Genomic DNA, 21789 nt, shown 5'->3' with positions numbered 1-21789 from the left:
GTTAAATTTTTTCTTTTTATTCAAATCAATTTTTTGTTGGAGTGGACTTGCCTGTAGGTTGTAATAGCTCTATGGTATTATTGAGCCGTGATCTCATCATGTACTACACATTTAATGTAGATGAACCTTGATCCACTTCTTAAAGGTCAAGTCCACCTCAGAAAAATGTTGATTTGAATCAATAGAGAAAAATCAGACAAGCACAATGCTGAAAATTTCATCAAAATCGGATGTAAAATAAGAAAGTTATGACATTTCAAAGTTTCGCTTATTTTTAACAAAATAGTCATATGAACGAGCCAGTTACATCCAAATGAGAGAGTCGATGACGTCACTCACTCACTATTTCTTTTGTTTTTTATTGTTTGAATTATACAATATTTCAATTTTTACGAATTTGATGATTAGGACCTCCTTGCCTGAAGCACAAAATGTTAAAATAATGGAATTCCACGTGTTCAGGGAGGAATGAAACTTCATTTCACATGACAATGACAAGAAAATCAAAATATTTCATATTTCATATAATAAAATACAAAAGAAATAGTGAGTGAGTGATGTCATCGACTCTCTCATTTGGATGTAACTGGCTCGTTCATAAAACTATTTTGTTAAAAATAAGCGAAACTTTGAAATGTCATAACTTTCTTATTTTACATCCGATTTTGATGAAATTTTCAGTGTTATGCTTGTTGAATTTTTCTTTTTTTATTCAAATCAAGTTTTTGTTGGGGTGGACTTGTCCTTTAAATAGGCCTACCTTGTTTTGATCAAAGTTATTGTACAATGAAGGCTGAAGCTGTGAATGGGCAATTCATCTGCATAGAATAGGCTTATGTAGGTTTAATCCTTAGTCATTTCATGACAGACACCTACATGTATTTCTATTCATTGTATACAAATTTAAAGGGCATGGCCTTTGTAATTAGCTTGATACTCTCCAGGGATGCTCTTGGTCCTAAGGTTAGTGTACTAAGCAGTGAACATGCTTTCACTTAATCTAATTTTTTTTTTTTCATTTTCAGGATGGAAATTATTGAAATACACAGACCCAATTTTATACTTTCTAGCATGCCTAATTGTAGTGTCAGATTGTCCTTTCAGTTTACCCTACATGTAAAGATGTGCAAGATTTATTGATACAAGACATTTAAATGGTGCATTATTGGTCTGAATTGTTTGCCTATAGATATAGTTGTGCCAGTGCTAAGGCCTAGACATGTATAAAACTTGGTGTACAATTTTGTGCCATATTGGGGAGTACTGTACATGTAGTCAACATATTCGCAATAAGCTATGCAATATGCGATTAATCCGGATTAAAATGTCATAAATAGCTAGGTCTACATCACTTAGACTCTGAAAATATAGTCATTAGATGGGTTTAATTCATTGAATTCAAGAAATATTCCATTTGCCAGGGCCAGTGTACTCCTCATAAGTTTGTGCAGTTTTGGCCGTAAACTCAAGGAATATTTTTGGTATTCCGTTCTGAGACATCCACTGATGGGCAGCGGAGTACTTTGCTTAGGAACAGAATAAATCAAATTAGAGATCCCTAGAAATCCCCATTCATTGCAATGTTAAAGATATATATATCCAATGCTGCAGATTTAGGCAGTATAAAGTAGCCCAGAAAAAAATGAAATACTTTTTTTGCCTGATGTTGCAATTATTCAAGTTTAAACCGAACTATTTTGAGCAGAAAAAGCTTAGGCCTATTTGTACATATACAAAGGCCTCTGATTTCTGAAAGCATCCACTTACTGTAGGCATATTCTCATTGCTCTGCTAGCATAATAACAGGTGTAAATGCTATTCTCATCTAGACAAAGAGGAAGTATATAAACAGTCACTCTATCAAATAGTAGATTAAAAAAGTGGTTGAATGTAGGTCACATTGATAATAAGTCCTTTGTTTTTATGAGCTTCCTCTACCAGGAGTTTCACCAAACAATAGAAATTTATGTGTTTACAAAGTCAATGACTCCTGGTAGATTGGTCAAGAAGGCACTTAATGCAATTCAGTCGACACGCATGTAATTTGATAGTAGCCTAATTCCCAAACAAAAAATCAAGTTAAAGAATATTTTACAGCTCTTAACATGAATGTGATACCTCAGTCACATTTCCCCTACAGTGGCCATACATCGAGTCGATAACAGTGGTTTATTCATTTTTATTCAAACCATCTATATATACATGTATGTAGTTATTACAAAAAAATGTTAGAACAGCAGTTTTTGACTCGCTGTACGGCTGCCGTAGAGCAAATGTGACTTTAGGTATAAGGAAGACATGATTATATATACATGTATTTGGTGAACAGAATTTTAAATTGAAGTTGATTAAAATATTTTTTTTCTCATTTTTCTTTTCTGTTTTATTACAGGCACGAGAATTCTGCCAAGTGGAAGGATATTGGTGTGAGACAGGTCATTGTTGTGGGAGCGGAGAATGTTGTACATATTACTATGAACTTTGGTGTAAGTATTTGGAAAGCATGTAAAACAATTAAATTGTTGAGACCTGCATGACAAACTTGTACACATTACATGAACAGGACACTCCGCTGTTTTTGTGCATTCACTGCCAAATAGGTCAAATCTTGGGGGCATAAACAAGTAATCAGTGCTGCCAAATTATAAGTTGTTTCTTTCAAGTCTTAAGGAGGAATCTCTTTCAGGATCAATGACAAATGTCAAGTGAATAGAGAAGGCTAAAATGGGAAGGAAGCCAAAACAAGTCCTGTTGTTGATACAATTTGCAATTGCCATTTTTCTAAGAAAGATTACTCAAATCTATCTCCAGCTGTGTGTTCCAGTTTGTCATGCACATGTAGCAAACTTTAAGTTAAAGGTTGTGATGGATGATGGTAGCTATTGGATAATTGACTTGAAACTGTTTGAAAGATTTCATCTAAATTCCAGGATAGCATCTTTATGAGACATCATTTGACATTCCACTGTTCATCTGTTTTTTTGTTTTTTTAACGATTTCAAGTTCATGTACCAATATGCACAGTCTATGCAATGCTCCAATAATTTCTGATGTTCAATCCCCACATAGAATGAGCACACGGACTACATCCATAAAGAAAAGATCAGTTTCACTTTCAGAGTAACCAGGTCCAGGCCTACCCTGCAATTACAATATATTTATACTTTAAATAGGGTCTGTATGATTACATGTATGGTCATTCGGACACATCGTCCTGTTATGCAATAATCATATTGGATCATTCAGTTGATCAATGATTTACATGTATCAAGAAAGGACTAACAATATAATTATGATCCCCCCAAGTGTTCCTATGTTATATATTTTTCTTATCTCATCGATTGATACATGAATTATCTTGTCTGAATGTGCATGTAGTGTTCGTTCCGACATTACTATTCAGACACACTCTCCAAGGTGCAACTTGGCTTCTCTTGTTTTCCCAGGTAAAATCTTGATAACCTGTTGTTGATTGACACTTCCCTTTGACATTATTGTTTGTTAATACGGGTAAAAAATCCCAGGGCGGATCAATGATTAACAGGCATGCATTTTCCAGTTTCCTCTCCTGTCGGCAGCGTACTTGGGACAGCATAAATCAGCCCCAGAATCCTGAATTTTGTAAAATCTGTCGGTGTACATGTACCTATACTCAGCAGCTACATGTAATATCAAAGCTACCTGAATAATCTAAACAAGAAATTTTAGAAGTACCGTTACTCATCATTTTGACAAAAAAGTTGCTTGTGCACAAGTCTTTTTTTTACAGAAGTCAGTGCTTCGTCTATCATTCAGGAATCCCGCAAACATTTTAGAAATTAGCAGTGGAGAATGTAGGAAAGCTGCTGTGCAAGACTGCCTTTGAATCCCTCTTTAAAGGTGCCATGGGTTTTTCACAACAGTTTTCCTGCATCTCCGATTGTATTGTCTATAAAATGGGAGGATAAGTGATGGAAAGACGCTTCTGGCATTCCTACCAGAAATGATTTTTGGTAATGTGCCCCATATCCTAGCATTTATGCAGATGAGTTGATTGTTCAGATAAGAGTTGAAGGTACATGTCCTTGAAAGTTGGACAGTGTTGAGTCATTGTTTGTCTCTTGGTTATTTTCCTTGAAATTTCTAGGGCTCAGATCCAGGAACATGGTTCAAGATTTAATCAATGGTTCAGAGAATAATTCCTAGAAGTATTGGCACAGAAAAAAAATTGAATAAAATTCAAAGGTTCCATTGTTCAGATGTGCTTTATAAGAAAATAATAATGAATTTAGGTCTGTAGGCATTTTGGGTGGGAGGGGGGGGGGGTGGAACCCAGTTTTTGGTTTACATGTAGACATGACCGAAAAGGGGATGTGTAAAGTGAAGCTTGTGGCCGTTTCGCGATGTGAAATGTCACTTGATTGAAACGGGGCCAGGAAAATGTGTGAAACATCCCATGTTGAAAAATAAGTTAGATTTTCAAATAAGCACATGAAAAATAAAATTACATTTCAGCAGTATAATTGAAAATCACTGAAACAATGTATTGATGTAGGCCTAGTTTATTAAAAACTTGTCATTGGGCCTTATGTACAGTGTGGCATGTAGTGGAAATTGGTTTATGCTCAGATTATGCTTTTACATAATTTTTATGTAGGTCCTACATGTAGGGCTACTTGTTCAGTACATGTCATCAGTATTTTATTTGAAAAATAAGGACACTGATATAAATATGCTTTTCAAACAAATTTTTACTTGGGAGTGTTCTTTCTGTCCCAATATGCCCAAAGATTGGAGAGAAACATGAGAGAATTTGGTTGTTTACCAAGAACAGTGTTATTCAATCCAGAATGAACTGAGAGATTTAATGATCTCAATCATGAATCACTTGTCCAGATCTAAATCTGTCTCAAAAGATCACCAGGTCATTCAGAGCAGTATAGCCTTTTGTACATGCTTACTGTACTCCTTCCTTGTTTGCAGCAAAGCCTTCTTTTATTTCACCAGTTGCTGGAGGGATGGGGTCAGAGGCCAATTCTAGTCCCTGTTTTTTACCCTCCCAGGCCTCTCCTGAGCAATCTTGTTTACAGCAAAGGAGAGTCACGTGTTGTGAATTGGTACCTTTAATATTATGCTGCTCAGCCCTGCCCTGCACAAAGTGTGCTCCCTGATAATATCTGTTAATGGCCACTATATGTGTACATGTAGAGCTTCTATATCAAAGGAGAAAATATTTGAATATACATGTATGTATAGGCCTATATTTTCCACAAGTAATATCGAATATGGGTAGGTTGCTTGCATCATAGGCTGACATGATGTACATGTAGCCTTCAGTATGTACATGTAGGCCTTCATTTGATCAACGTGTAAGCCCATGTCTTATTTTACATAAACATTAAAAAAATTATGATAATGAAAGTTCATGATCTGTGTTGGTTGAAAATAAAATATTGAACGAAATGAATAATACAGTTTGATTAGAATGATGGCCAACTTGTGGTGCCAATGTGTGCACATGTTTTTCTTTTAAATGATTGAAGAAGAAAAAAAAATGTATGGTTGCAATGGAGGTCTATATTGTACAAATGTATTACTAGTCAGAGGTTGCATTGTACAATAAACGTATAATTTAGCAGAGAAACCATGACAAATTCCTTTTTTAAAAGCCTCATGAACATGTCCACTGATATTGTGTTTACATACTGTATCTGAAGTCTCCATTGTTTTCATGCAAGATATAGTATCACAGCTGATAATGATGAGTAATCTAATTATGAGGAGATACTTAGTGGTCGTTAATTAATGCTTTGTGGTTTAGAGATCACTTGCAGGATACTCCAGTAAACCAGTAGAGAGTGGTTTCCTGGTATTCTGAATAGGCCTGTGTAGTCTTGTTATCAATCTTCTTTGAGACAGGTCCCTGTGTGAGACCTCTTCTTCACCTTGAACACATAATGTACATTACAGTCTTCTACATCACTGCAGGAAAGCTGTTTCAGCTTGTTATGCATATTGGTCAGGAAAATTATGATAAACAATTCGAGGCTTATGTAATATCATGGACTCAAGGGGTTGTGCATGTATTGGCTCATTAGGTTTAATATTTAATAGGCCTGTGTGTAGGTGGACTGTTCCACTGGGCTACAATTCGAGTTCATAGTTTATTGTGGAGAGAGAGACTGGCCTGGTGCTGAGAGTGTAAACAAGTGTTGTGATCATTTCCCTTTGGATGGGCCCAGCCCATGCTGTTTCCTCATGGTCGTTTCTCCCTGAACTTCTCCTGGTTTAACAATGACCAGGCCTTGACAATATGATCTCTGAATGATGTTCAAATCTAGGTTGGGTTCTTTGTAAGAAAACACTGGATTGTAATCAGAGAATGTTCTTGCCCTGTAACTTTGACTCCCAACTGAATTCTTAAATCCTTGCCGTGCATGCAGTGTTCACTAAACTAATTTGATATGTTTTCATGAAATGAAACTGATGTACACTACATGTAATCTGTATGATATTCTGTAATGTTTTTTTATGTCAAAAACTTATTTGATGTTAAGTTCTAGTTATTTTGCACATATATAGTCAAATTCATGACTTTTCTGTACAATCTTAATGGGTATAACCGGAGGCAAATATTTGTTTTATGTACTCTGGAGTCCCCATTGAATCAACATCACAGAGTATAGTCCTACATGTACATGTATTTCTTCATGATAAGTCTATCTGAAGATGACTTTGGTCATCAACACTTGCTATCTCAGCTAATGTATTAAGTCGACATGTAGACTTTGAATTATGATCTGTCAATTAGTCAATGATATGTACATGTTGTTGTGCCAGGTTATGGCTGAATTTCTTAGATGAATGTACTATGAACCATCAAATGGAGAATATTACGCTGATCTTGTAGCAACAACATGTGTTACCTCAGGTGTCATTTCGTCATAACCTATTGCATTGCTGAATGAACCGGACAAGTAGCTCTGGTGGAATAGGGAGGGAATTTCTACTTGCAATATGATAATACCAACATGTTTATATTATAGTGCATATAATTGCCGTTGCCAAATGCAATGGGCCATGTACATGTACGTGTTGGGAGATACACAAAGCCAAATTTATTTTACTGCACTGATTTACCTGAGTATCATATTAAAATTGAATTTAAGGAAGGCACACATTGTTACTTTCTGGCTATGAGTATTGTTGCAAAACGTGAAAATTCAATCATAATACATATCAGACTCCTTTATGCGCATAAATTTTATGTTTTAAATGGTTAATGTACTCTTGTTCTTTTTCACAGGGTTCTGGCTTGTGTGGTTCCTGATTGTCTTTATCATTGGGTTCTGTGTGTGGCAGAGGAAACGTTTCCATCCATGGAGGGACAACCGATGCGAACGCACCTGCTCTATTCAGGATATGTTCCTTGGCAGAGGCTATAACTTTCCAGACGTTACTCCAGGTTAGTCAATAGTGCTTTATACTCCACCTGTATGATCGATACCTAACCTTAAAAATTTTCCTTTGAAATATGACCTGACCAACTTTTTAATGATAGATGCATCATAGAAGGCTATAGAATGCTGTGTCTGTACGTTATCAAAACTTTGGAGGTAATATCGCAAGGCAATGCATTAATATTAGGTTGTTCAACACTTTTTAAAGATTTTATTTTAGAAACAATGGATGACCCTACTTGTCTCCCCCTCCCCCCTAAAAGTTCAGTTCTATGAAAATTGAAATGCCTGTTAAAAATAATTAAAGGTCCATATCAATTTTTTTTTCTCTTTCTCTCTCTTTGCAGTACCTCCATGTAAGCTACCATCATACTCAGAGATTGGCGAAACGGTGTCATACGATACACCGCCCCCTCCTTACAATGTGGAAGCTGCCATACCATGTCTCGGAGAGGGACCTAGCACTAGTCTTCCAGCAGGGGGTAATCATTGTCCCCCACCCCACCGTGGCCTCCAAGCAATAACTCAGTAAGTCAAAGCTCTCTGTATTGTGTGCAACATGGTAAATAGACTCTCGAAATTCAATTTTGATCATCAGTGGGTTATTCTGAAATTACTGAACATGTAAGTATACATACATGTAATCACTGTAAAGACCTACAAAGGGTAATGTGGATTTTTCTGTTCTTGCAAAGTCGTGAACTCTGTTGCCCTACCATAAATCGGTCCTTCAGTGTGAATGTCATCTTCAAAACACTGTACGTGCTGATTTGCTTGTAAAAGTATGAATCATAACTGTGTGGTTGCTGCCAATATTATCAGCTGTTGGGATTTAGAACCTGCATCCTCCCCTTCATCTCACTATTGAGAAAACTTGCTATGTAGGCCCTATTCAGTAATTTCAGACATCTCCTGTAGGTGATGGTCTAAGATTGAATCGAAGTAGATTTTTTTTTCATTTTATATATAATTAACATCTGGTATTACATGCACCCCAGTAAAGATGGAAAATATTATTGAAACTCTTGAAAAAGAGGGAGATATTATTTTTTTTTTGTATGTTTTTTTACACCTTTCATGATCACTTAGTCACTAAATATGGGATATGATTGCAAATATCTTACTTAAAACGCCAATGACTAACATGTGAATGTTCAACTTGATACCGCCATCTTGAGTTCCTCTTGGAGATATTATTTTTTATTGGAATTCCTGAAAGTTTCTAAACCAAGCTTTTATTCTGGGACATTTACCATATACATGTATAAGTGGTTTATTTGACTGGCCTCGAAAGTGTCTTCCACATCCTGTTTATGTCAAGTCGGTATCAGGTAGGAGACAAGGTTAGAAAAATTACCTTGACAAGAAAAGCGTACAAAGACAAAACCTTTCATAGGAGTGGAAAGTTTGGCAGTGGGTTAAGAATAGTGCAGTGGACTTTGAGGATTATGACTAGAAGAGTTGAACACTTGGCTGTCATGTCTAAAGCCTACAACCTGTTAACGTTTCATGCCTCTTGAAAGCATGATCAAATTAGAAAGCTACTTTACTTCCTTAGTTTTAATCATATCCTGCCCCATAATGATTTAGAATTTCATAGAATCCAAAGATCAGAGATAATTATTCATGGACAGTTTATTGAGAAGTTCATTGGCCTTTTACTAATACCATGGACCTATTACAACTTGTAGTAGGTCCATGCTAATACAGTGTGTTGGTTTTGTTTTTGCTTTCATTTAATCTAAATTGCCAGCCAATTGTTTACAAGTATAATTACATGTAGTTCAAATTATTAATTCAATGGAGTGACTCCAACCAGTTTTAAATTCTGTGAATTAATGACCTTTTTTTTAAATTCTTTACAGGAGCCTCTCATCCTTGAACAGTACTCCTACATGTAGTCCCTCTGATGCACCGCCGAGTTACTCCCAAATCATTGGTAGTAGCACACCAGTCTATTCTTCGATGCCAAACACTCAGATCTTGACACAGCCAAGACTTTCGTTTGGAACACAATTTCCAGAACAACTACAGCAGCAACTACTACGGCAACAGCAACAGGAGGAGCACCAAAATCAAAACAATAGTGGTAGCAACACAACCCTCAACTCACCTTCCACCCCAGGAAGACCTTTGTCTACAACTGTAACACAGGTTTCAGGGGTAGTTGCAACATGTGCGTGTGGGTCTCCACTGCGTTCTCCAGTTATCACTCCACATTCTCGGATGTTGCCACCACCTGTCCCTGCATCACCAAAGACAACAGTGGTTTCCATGGCTCAAAGGCCCCAGCGTTTTCTGAGTCCTCATGGCTCACCTCAACGCTTCACAACAGCAGTTGTCACATCTTCATCTCAGTCATCAAGTTCCACTTCAAATACATGTAGACAAAATTCAGTGTGTGTTGGACACTCACCTGCTGGTTCAGGAACACCGCTATCACATCCCGGGACAGCTGTTAGGTCAAGCTCTTTGGTGGACGATAGTCAAGGGGATGATCCGAGCAATGGACATACTGTAGTTGACATGAGAACTTCTTCTAGAAGGGGATTAGGGTTCTTGTCAAGGTGGAGACATCTGCGCTGAAGGAATTCAGAGCAGTAAGGTTGGATGAAAGAATTCAGATGAATTTACCTTCTGTCTGCTCTCTGTGCAGTAAAAGTGAGCCGAAATAATAGCTGCTCCGTTTTATGGAGCACGAGGCATGGCTTAGATAATTCATGGAAATTTTGTCATTTCTATGTTGTCATGGTGATAGTGATGAATGTAATGAAGGAGTAATGCATATTATTTTGCAAGATCAATGCCAGCTTTGGTTAGCATGGGGGCAATTGCCCTATGAGCTTTTGATATGTGCTGCATAATTTTTTTTTTGTCTTTTGATTTAATCAGTTGTGTGTTATTTGAAACATCTCTTAATATATTCCTATACCTTACCTTACCGCTGTTCCTTCTCTTTGAAGAGGTTGGATGTCATGGTTTTCCATCTGTCTCTATCCAGTGCTATCTTGCAGCATTCGTTTATCTTTCTGCCTGTCATCTCTTCAATATTTCCAAGCCAGCTTTTTCTTTTACGTCCCCTTCCTCTTTTGCTTTCAATTTTTCCCTTCATGATTTTCTTTGACAAAGATTCATGTCTTCTAGTATGGCCATAATATGAGAGTTTGCGTTCTTTTATTGATATTAATAGTTCTTTCTGTGTGAGATCCATTAGTTTCAGGACATCGTTTGATTTCCTTTCCTTCCATGATATCCGGCACATTCTGCGATAGGCTACATTTGAAAATTTCATCAAAATCGGATGTAAAATAAGAAAGTTATGACATTTTTAAAGTTTCGCTTAATTTCACAAAACAGTTATATGCACATCCTGGCTGGTATGCAAATGAGGAGACTATGACATCATCCACTCACTATTTCTTTTGTATTTTATTATATGAAATATGAAATATTATAATTTTCTCATTGTCAATTGATATGATTATTCCTCCCTGAACATGTGGAATTAGTATTGTTTTTAATACTATATGGTTCAGTCAAGTTGGTCCTTATTGTCAAATCTGTAAAAAATGAAATATTGTATAATTCAAACAATAAAAAACAAAAGAAATAGTGAGTGATGGACATCATCGACTTACTCACCTAGTTGTGCATATCACTGTTCTGTGAAAAATAAGCGAAACTTTAAAATGTGATAACTTTCTTATTTTACATCCGATTTTATGAAATTTTCAGCACCATGCTAGTTTGATTTTTCTCTATTTATTCAAGTCAGCATTTTCATGGGGTGGACTTGACCTAAGAATGTTTCAACTTTATTGTGAGAAAGAAAGTCAACGAATTTGCCCTTTGAGATACTAGATTTTTTTTCTAGTTGTATCCTTGGGTTTTTATCATCAGAACTATCATGTTTGATATGTGGGATTTAAATACTATACAGAGTGCTTGAAAAATACATGTACTTGCCATTGAATTTTAATGAAGTACATGTGCTAGGAAGTCTATTTGTACATGTGGATGTTTTACCTCACTACCATCTTTTGATGAAAATTTGATCTTAAAAAATTGATTATTTTTAAACTTTCTTCATGTATACCTCGTGAAATAGCTCTCTTGGCTTTGAGCTTCTTAGTTATGATGTAATTAAGTTAACAAGATATGTCAATACAATGTTTGTTGATTCAATTTTATTCCCCAAAATGTTGAGCAGAATACAAATGATGGGCATTAATTAAATTAGTCTCGTAGTACTAGTCTTTCAAAGTGTTTTGTCTATTTTCCAGTGACCAAAATGCAAGAAGTTCAATGTGTGATGTTTTCTCTTGAATGGCTATGGATTATATTATAAGTTCCAACAATACTGTCCTTTTCTTGAATATTTTCTCTTACATGAACAAAATTTCACGATTGCTTACCAAGATGTTTTATACTCGCATATACATGTAGATGTTAAAAAGGTTGCTACATGTAGTTGATTTAATAAAAATTGAAGTTATTTTTTAACAAAAAAAATTGAAAAATACATACGTGTAGTGTCTTGTTACTGACAAAATCAAGCATATTATCATGTGTTCAAAACTTCAAATACCATGTTTAAACTGTATGATTGTTTGAATTATGCCTTTTTGTTGATTCAAATTTCGTCAAACTTCTGACAAAAGAAATTGATGAATAATCTAATGGAGTGTCGAGCAATGATATTGATATTTCTGAATAAAACATGTATTCGATAGTCACAGTATGCTCCAAATACATTTTGATTTGAAAATGGCTGAGATTTGGCAAAAAAAACAAAAATGAACATTGTGTATCATGTTATTGTACATACATTGTATATGTACATGAAAGTAGATATGAATATGATACATGTAACTGAAATTGCATTTCCTTTTTAATACATCAGGTTCATACGTGTATTGTCTGTATATCTAAAGGAATGTAGAAAAGGTCTTTCTACTACATTAGTAGTTAATTTGTTGATTGTGATTTATGGCATCATTCTTTTTATTATGAATGTGTTAGTATTAAATTGTACTCATCTAATGCCATCTACGTGTCATTTGAGGTGCTAGTTATGCAATGTTTTTTGTTGAGGATGGGATGTAGGTTTTGTTTGTATCCGTTATAGTATTTGATTATGATTGCATTCCTTTTGATGCGCCAACAGGTTTGGCCACAAATGGAGCTTGATATATCAAATATCTTTCTTTGTCTTGATTGATTCAATATACACTGGATGTGTATTTTGTTTTTGAATGATGTATAGGCCTAGACAAGTTCTACATTATTCATGTTTATTATTTCAGTTTAGAACTTAAAGCTCATAGGGTTTGTTTTAGCTTGTGTAGCAGTCCTCAGTAATTACTCCTTCATAATTAATCAAACGAGTCATGAAATTCATGCATGTAACATGAATTGTAAAGTGATATGTTATCACCAATTACATTATTGGTATTTAAAATTGTCATGAAATGAACTTTCACTATTTTGAAACCAAAGAAAATATGTTTAAAAAAGAATAAAAAATATTCAAAGAATTGTATTTGATCATCGTCCTCTGTCTTTACTACATTGGGCTTTTTAGTTGATATGTTAATCTTGAAATCTGCAGATAAGAATGTATGGCAAATTGGATATTGTCTGAACTTCTAAACATGTATTCCCAGTCAGGCGAGTGCTACAAATACTCAAGTTACCTACTCATTCTTTTTTTTTGCCAGTAAATGCATCTTGTCTTGTCTGCAGGCTTCACGATTTTGAACAAGGGTTTACATTTTTTTTCAAATTATTATTATACTTCTCTGACTTATGGAAGAGAATGTATGATTGTGCTTCTAACTTTACTTGAAGAATGTTTGTTGCTTGGAAGGAATGAGAAGATGAAAATATAGACAAGAGTGAAAGGAGAAGAAGGGAATAAATGTTGAGGAGAGAAGGATGGAGAGAGATACATGTAGGGTTTGGGCGAATGAATCTAATCTGTAAAGAAGAAGAAAACTGGAAAAGGCTGGACCTACATTGGATGAGAGAAACAAGACAAAGAGAAGAGGATATATGGGGATTAGTTTTCATGTAGCCTCGAGTGAATCCAGGTTTCGTTTGAAGGTCTGATCTTCAAGGGCAAATGTTAAAAAAACAGTAGTGATATAGTTATAACAGTAAAAAGGGTACATGGGGAAATCATTGCATGAAATATCTAATATTTCACCCACATAAATAAATGAAGGGCTTTATTGGGTTGCGCAATGTTTGGATTTCCTATGGGGTTTGGGGTGAGAAATCTTCGACAGATTCGAATGAAAAAATCAAAAATAAATTGGCGGGGGGAGGGGGTGACCAACTTCGAATCAAAATTCAGGTATGGGAAATACGGTGTTTTTTTAACTAAAACTAAAAATGCATTGATATTTTTTAACATAACAGGAAATTAGATAGGCCTGTAGGCCTATTATTATTAAATTGAATTGCCTATAAGCTATACTCAAAACGATGACACCAGTTTTATATTTGTCAGAAACTGTGAAAGAAGAACAATTCCAGTTTTTATGTAAATCGATGTGAACTAGGCCATGGCGAATTGAAGAAAACAAAATGTCAAAGAGGACCCCGGGATGAAGACATGCATGATTGGTCCTCATCTCCTCAGATTTCAATACAATGTAGGTCACATCGTGAACTCATTTACTATTACGATAGAAGGGCGTGTAATCGTAATGATGTGCACTGAACACTACCATCTCGATCTGAAAAACATCTGACGAATGAATTCATGACTCATCAAGAACTTTCAACATAGGCCCATATTGTTTTCATGTTGAAAGTTGTTTGTTGCATGTTATGGGGGTAGAATGACATCGTGCCATGCATTGCTTAATGACGTTATTGCACCACCGCCCATTAGGTGTGGGAAACCCCGACTTTGGTTATGAAATATATCGGCTCCTAATTTATCATATTGGAACAATGTGAGCTCTAATTCATTGGAATTAATAAAATTATTTAGGCAGCAAGTTTCCTTCGACAGAATCTTGGTATAAACAACAATATGATGCCAACTCTTGTGAATTATGAATAGAGCTATGTGGTATGGTGGCCCTGAAGGGACATCGCAAATACATCAAATCGCGAATATTCACGACGAAATTGATAGAAGTGCATGCAGAGACGGAGCAATGATAGGGGCCCAAAATGGGTGCCAACCTTTTCATCAACATTTTTCTGACAAACAAAAATTGAGCAATAAAAAAATAGAGGTCAATTGTCATCACATTGGCGACTTGCTCGTGGATTGTTTTTTTTTTTGGACAAGCAAGAAAAACCATCACCCCCGGCCCCCCTGGACGCCAGAGACCCCAATTTGTTTTCCTTCCCGGATTGGAGCTAGGGCGGACTCACGCCTCCTGGAACCGTCACTCCTCGAAAGCTTGTGAAGATCCCGTGTGAAGATGCAACGGACTTTTATCTTATGACACCGGATCTTCGCTCTAATACCACTAAGTCCTTCAGTATCATCCTACACGATAATCTTCAAAGATACATTCCCGTGATTAAATTATCAAGAAAATACAAATTAATACCATACAAATTGATATATATCATGACAGTGGATCTGTCATAATCAAATCCGGTGGAATAAGTCTTTTTTCTATGCATCATTCTGAAAAATGAACATGAAGTGTAAATCTTGACAAATCAGAATATAGGTCCATAGTTCAGTGCTTCACAAAACAGTAATCAAAGAACATAACAAACAAACAAAATAAAAACAAAAACGTCACACAATTTTCTATAATCTTGTATAAATTTTCATCTCTCCGCATTGAAGATCTGCCATCAATAATAATCAATCTATTGGTTTTGTAATTGGCCACATCGAAAAGCAGCACATTTCACTTAATAGGCCCTATTTATATCACCCTAAAAGCAATTTGGTTTGCCATTTACCAATGAAAAGAATGACAGAAATAGAAAGAAAAGTAGTAAACGCCATGGATAAAGTCAAAGTTCGCTGAGATCAAACTGACGCTCAACAACAAGTCATAAATCCTGCTATAAATAGCAAATAACAGACACAACGAAAGAAAAGAAGAAAAATAAAAGAGAGCATTTCGAAAGGGATATGGGTATTGATATAATATATCCATTGTGAAATTAGGGTATTTTCTGTGTGAGATCATTGTCGGCGCGATTTCAGAATCATATATCAGTAGGGATTCAAATTCAGTCAACGGTAAAAAATGAATCATAAAAGCAGGTATTGCATCAAAGCTGCTTTCTTTGACAGTTACAGATAAACAAGTTCTTTTATTTCTATAGCGTCATGGTTAGCATGGTTAGTCAACGGTATACGCCCATTGTCAAGGGGCACAACAAGCATTTTTCAAAATGCAAGTAGCGAGCAGTTATGATGCATGCCATATTACTTTTTTTCTAAAACGAATACGTCACGCAAATATTTGTATCTTTATGAATAATTCGCAATAACACTGTGATAGATTTATACATAATGTTTACAAATAGTTTAACCAATATTTTACCATTTCTTTCCCCTTTTCTTGGCTATGGATTTTATTTTATTTATTTATTTATTTTATTTTATTTAGTGTTATCATTATTATTATTATTATTTTTTTTTTTTTTGGGGGGGGGGCTTTTCACTTTAAACCAAAGGCATCACATAACACTGCTCATAAAAGAATTAGTAACAACAATATTTTGTGTGGTAGACGGACCAGTTGTTAATTCATGTTTCAACCAAACATGCCTGCAGATCACGTATAGATGTAGGCTTCATCACCATCAAGGCCAATAATTGATACCGTAGCCACTGAACAAAAATATATTTTTATCGATTTTGGGGGCAAACCTAAAAATTCTGAAAAACAATAAACACTCAGAAAAAATATAGTTTGGTAAAACTATACCAACAGTTCGTCATTCCCAGTAAATTAAACAAAGCTATAATTTGCGGATAAATTCACTATCTGAGGTATACAAGTTTATGACTTGGACCCCAGTCCCCTCCCCCAAACATAATAGTATACCGCAAGCACAAGTATTATAAAAAAAAAAAATGGAAAGTGGTATAGCGCAAATTGATATACTTCTTCAATTTTGTAACAAAGGTGCTTATTATTATTATCAACGACGACTATACCAGTGGCAAAATTGCAAATATTATCTGATCGAAGTGAGAAAACATAAGATAATGTATGTACCAACCCCAAATAGAATTCTCCGGGAGAATTCTTTGTAAAACTAAATGTCATGGGAAGCATGGAAATAACCATGAAGCAGACGCAGATGGGTATCTCGAAAAGGAGTGAGATAATTATGGGTCAGGTTAACATGAACACCTGTCTCAATTAAAGGACACTATATTTGAAGGGATGAGGGGGGGGGGGTGAAGGTACAACCAGTGGCTATCACTTTCCATGAAATTAACCTCAAGTGAAAGACAATTAAAATACAATAGATAAATGTACAACTAATGCTGTTGCCCCCCTTGGGATGTGATAAGTCTCCTGTGATTTGACTGATTTGTTTATCAGAAAATTCTTGAAGAAAGGTGGGCCCTTTTTGCCACCACCCCCCCCCCTTACTGGTAAATCCTGGATGCAACGCTGAACCGCTAATCACAACGTCCATTATCATCACGAGATATGGGGTGGGTCCCCGCGGTGGGCCTCGAGGTCAGTGTCCGTCTCCATTTAAAAAAACAATTTGAAAATAATTAGGGGTCCTTAATATCAGTCTATGCATTTAGAAGTGGAAGCGTCGTGGTCTAGTGGTTATGACTCTCATCTTTCAATCCGAGGGACGTGGGTTCGATTCCTAGATTCGATCCTAGCCATGGCGTATTTTCCTTCAGCAAGAAATTTACCCACATTTTGCTGCACTCAACCCAGGTGAGGTGAATCATACCCGGTATTGTATATATACATGTATAGGAAGAAATTCCTTGAATGCGTGAGCGCCTGCATGTATAGCCGAGCTTATGCCAAGGTAATGATAATAGCAGGGCCCGCTGGGAAAACAGTTTTCGGACCTGAAGTGCCTACAAAATGTACCGTTTATTATTATTATCATCATTATTATAATTATTATTATTATTATCATTATTATTATTGTTGTTATTATTATTATCATTATTATCATCATCACTATTGTTAGTTATAATACTAGGCCTATTTTCTGGACATATTTTGCACTGTCTATGAGACCAAAGCCGGAACAAAACAAATATTGTTACAAAGTACAATAAGTAAAGTATCAAGGCGAAACAATGATAAGAAAGACTGGGCTTGGATTTGGTGCATTGATTTGCAAAAAAGCGAAACGAGCATTGACAAAAGTCGCATTAGTCCAGGATAGAAGAGGCATAACCTTGTTTTTTTATATATACAATATTTTTTGATGGTTTCTTGTCAATTCGAGGGTGCTGATTACGAATCTGGATGATGCCACTCGTGTAACCTTGAGCATTTTCCGCAAATTGGCAAAATCCAATATGGCCGCCAAAATATGCAAATTACCCATGAAAATCATAAAATTGTCCACACATTGGCTATGAAATGCATGAAATTGTGTGGCAGGAATGAAATACTCTCTGAAAAAATAATTTTTGACAAAATATTTATTTTCCTGATATTCAAAATGGCTGCCAAAGGCCCTTGTATACTCTATTATGTACAATATGAATAGGGAAAACTAATTTTCACAAAAATGAGCACTAAAGTGCAAAAAATCGCAATGTATGAACGAAGTAATATATGCAAATCATCATTACTAACGAGATATATAATTCATTATGTCATATATGGGAACATTTCTGTATTTTGATATATAAAATAGCCGCCACTGGCCCAAACAGTATTGCGTACAATGGCAATGGGGGCCAAAAAATTCACAAGAGTGATCACTAAAATGCATATTATTAAGATTGAGCGAGTGGAATACTGACTAAAAACATAATTGTTAACAAAATATATTATTAATATGCCATGTATGTGATGAATGTTTTATTTTGATATTCAAAATGGCTGCCAAAGGCCCTAAAAGTATTATGCACAATGAGAAAGAGGAGCAAATAAGTCACAAGAGAGAGCACTAAAATGCATATATATATGTGATAACTTAATGGGATACTGTCTAAAAACATATTTTCTAACGAAATATATCATTCAGGTTTCACTTTTGTGTTAAATACTGTATTTTGACTTTCAAAATGGCCGCCATAGACATTAACAGTATCATGTACAATGCAAAGTGGGAAACCAATATTTACAAGGGTGAGTACCATAAATGCATGTAATAGTGATATATGAGTACAATATTGTCTGAAAGCATAATTTCTATTAAGATATATCATTTATTCTGTCAGTTAGGTGATAAATACTGTTATTGGAAAGTCAAAATGGCCGCTACAGGCCCTTATGGTATTATGCACAATGTGAATGGAAACAAATTATTTCAACAGAATTTGGCTTTGCTTGGCCAAATGGTGATGTATGAGTGAAATATTGTCTGAAAACATGATTTATAACAAAATATATCATATCCTATGTAATTTAGGTGATAGATATTGCATTTCAACATTCGAAATGGCTGCCAATGCCCTTTTTGTGAACATTATTTGTCTCCACTCAAATTGTATGTTATATGATAAGGGCCTATGGTGGCCATTTTCATTTTAAAAATGCAGCATTTATCAACTTAATTACACATGATGTGATATATCTCGGTAGAAACCATGGTTTTAGACAATATTTCACCCTTTCACAATTCACAATTATATGCAATATTTAGAGCCAAGCAAAGCCAAATTCTGTCAAAATTATATGTCCCATGTTTCAATGTACACAATACTTTTAGGACCTATGGCAGCCATTTTGGATTTCAAAGTACAGCATTTATTACCTCCACGACCAATATGTGATATATTCACTTAGAAATCGTGTTTAAGACAATATTTTTACTCGTATATCACAGTTATATGCATTTTATGATTCTCACTCTTGTGAAAATGAGTTTCTCCATTCGCATTGTACATGGCCTAGTATGGCGGCCATTTTGGATGTAAAAATACAGCATTTATCACATAAATGGTATATTAATGGCAATGATGATTTAAGTCAGTATTCCACTCGTTTATCTTAATAATATGCATTTTAGTGCTCACTCTTGCCATTTTTTGGGCCCAGGCCATTGCCATTGTACTTAATATTCTTTGGGCCAGTGGCGGCTTTTAGATATCAAAATACAGCAATGTCCCCATATATGACATAATAATTGATACATCTCGTTAGTACTGATGATTTGCATATATTAGTTCGTTCATACATCGCGATTTTTTGCGGTTTAGTGCTAATTTTTGTTAAAATTAGTTTTTCCTATTCATATTGTACATAATAGAGTATCGATGGCCTATGGCGGCCATTTTGAATATCAGGAAAATAAATATTTTGTCAAAAATTATTTTTTCAGAGAGTATTTCACTCCTGCCACACGATTTCATGCATTTCATAACCAATGTGCGGACAATTTTATGATTTTCATGGGTAAATTGCATATTTTGGAGGCCATATTGGATTTTGCCAATTTGCGGAAAATGCTCAAGGTTACACGAGTGGCATCATCCAGATTCGTAATCAGCACCCTCGAATTGACAAGAAACCATCAAAAAATATTGTATATATAAAAAAACAAGGTTTGGTCAAGTTTCTATGGAGCCTATCCTGGACTACATGTGTGCCCCCTGGTTTAAAAATCCTGGTGCCACCACCCCCCCCCCCCTGTCTCCAAGAGTCCAAATTCATTAAATACTAGCGCACGATTAGTCCACTCTAAATCTAACTTTAATTCAAGTATTAGTAAGTCTGTTTTACTTTACAAAAGGAAAAAAAGAGTAGCATCGATTCCACCCTTTGGTCTTCTGAGGGGATTGTACTAAACAATTAACCATGACAAGATTCTAAACCGAACGTATGATTGATTTTCAAGAGATTTTTTCAGTTCAATGGACGTGAACGAGATTTGTCATTGTCAGAGAAAAAGTCGAAAGGCAAAGAAAGTTCACTGGAGAGCTAAAATTACTTTGATGGATGAGGTATAGATCTGCACTACAACGGGGTCGTATATATGGAGGATTTAATAGTCTTATTGTCCTTTGTGTGTCCTATAGGCAACCATGGTGTGCTGCATTTAACTCTCGGCACCTATATTCTACAAATTCATTCAAAAATAATTTCAGATCTTTTTATAGCAAACTTTGCCCATAAATAAATTTGTATTTTAGATTTCAACTTATATACATGTCTATATTATTTCGCACTGCATGTCATTTCTCCAAAAAAAGAAAGAAAAAAAAAGAATTAAACGTAATTTTTAGATGTTAAATTTACTAAAATAAAATAACCCGCTTGTTTATTGTATGCGAATTATCAATTTTCTTTTTTTTTAATCACTCGACCCCCCTTGCATGCATGACCGGAGTTATTTGAATTTTTCAGGACTGACTTTCTTATAGGCCCTACCGTTATGGCACCCCTTTATACAGTACAGGGATAATAATTTATATCGAAATATAGTTGACTGTCTATTTTACCCCGGGACTGTGCTACAGGAGGCTTTTGAAGTAGGCATATTCTAAAGAAAAGGAAAGTGGAGACATTCTGTTTTTTTTTTTAGATGAACGGAACGAAAAATACTATGAAAAAAAAAGGTCTGGTTCATGTTACTCTATCATAATTACTAAACCAATTTTAAAAAAATCACGAAAACATGACGTCGTCCATCGATCATGTTCCTCTTTCAAAATATTCTGCAGCTGCAGCCCCTAATTTTGACCCCCGTATAATTTTAGCATCATTCCACTGATCTGTAGAAATAAATATCAGTGCATTATCCCCAGCCACGGAAATAATTTCCGTTTTCCCAGCAGTCGGCGGTGGGCAGAACCAACACAAGAGGGAGGCATACAGCTAAACACAATGGTCCTCATAGATCGCCGTCATTCAAGAAAAAGAATGGTCTGTCCATAATAATGCGATTATTGCTAAATGTGAGAAATTTTTGAATTTATTACGTTTTGATGGTGATATCCGGGTGATATTATATATAAAGGACTCATTTTATCTATATTAGACTATGGAAGTTAAATGTATGATTCTGCCTATATATCTCTTAGGAAAAAGCTTGAATCCAATATAGAGCTTTAAAATCATTACAGGCACAATATCAATGTTTCATTAGTCTCTACATGTTTTGACCGGTGAATTACCGCTGTATCTTAAGTCGGAGAATACTGTTTGATGGCAAATTTAGATATCATCTAATGTTGTTTAGCAAT

The 21789-nt window shown here is 35.4% G+C and overlaps 1 protein-coding gene across 1 annotated transcript; it reads left to right on the top strand.

Moving 5' to 3' along the window:
* The first annotated feature begins 912 nt into the window (after positions 1-912).
* LOC129273507 (WW domain binding protein 1-like) lies at positions 913-12981 on the top strand. The gene is made up of 5 exons (XM_064107862.1): positions 913-963; positions 2393-2486; positions 7286-7444; positions 7787-7967; positions 9305-12981. The coding sequence occupies exons 1-5, from the start codon at positions 913-915 to the stop codon at positions 10023-10025; spliced, it is 1206 nt and encodes a 401-aa protein (XP_063963932.1). The 3' UTR covers positions 10026-12981.
* The last annotated feature ends 8808 nt before the right edge of the window (positions 12982-21789 follow it).

This window comes from Lytechinus pictus, chromosome 12 (assembly GCF_037042905.1).
Source record: "Lytechinus pictus isolate F3 Inbred chromosome 12, Lp3.0, whole genome shotgun sequence".
Classification (NCBI taxonomy): Eukaryota; Metazoa; Echinodermata; class Echinoidea; order Temnopleuroida; family Toxopneustidae; genus Lytechinus; species Lytechinus pictus.
Note: the sequence above shows the minus strand (reverse complement) of the source record. Positions and strands in the feature narration are given on the sequence as shown.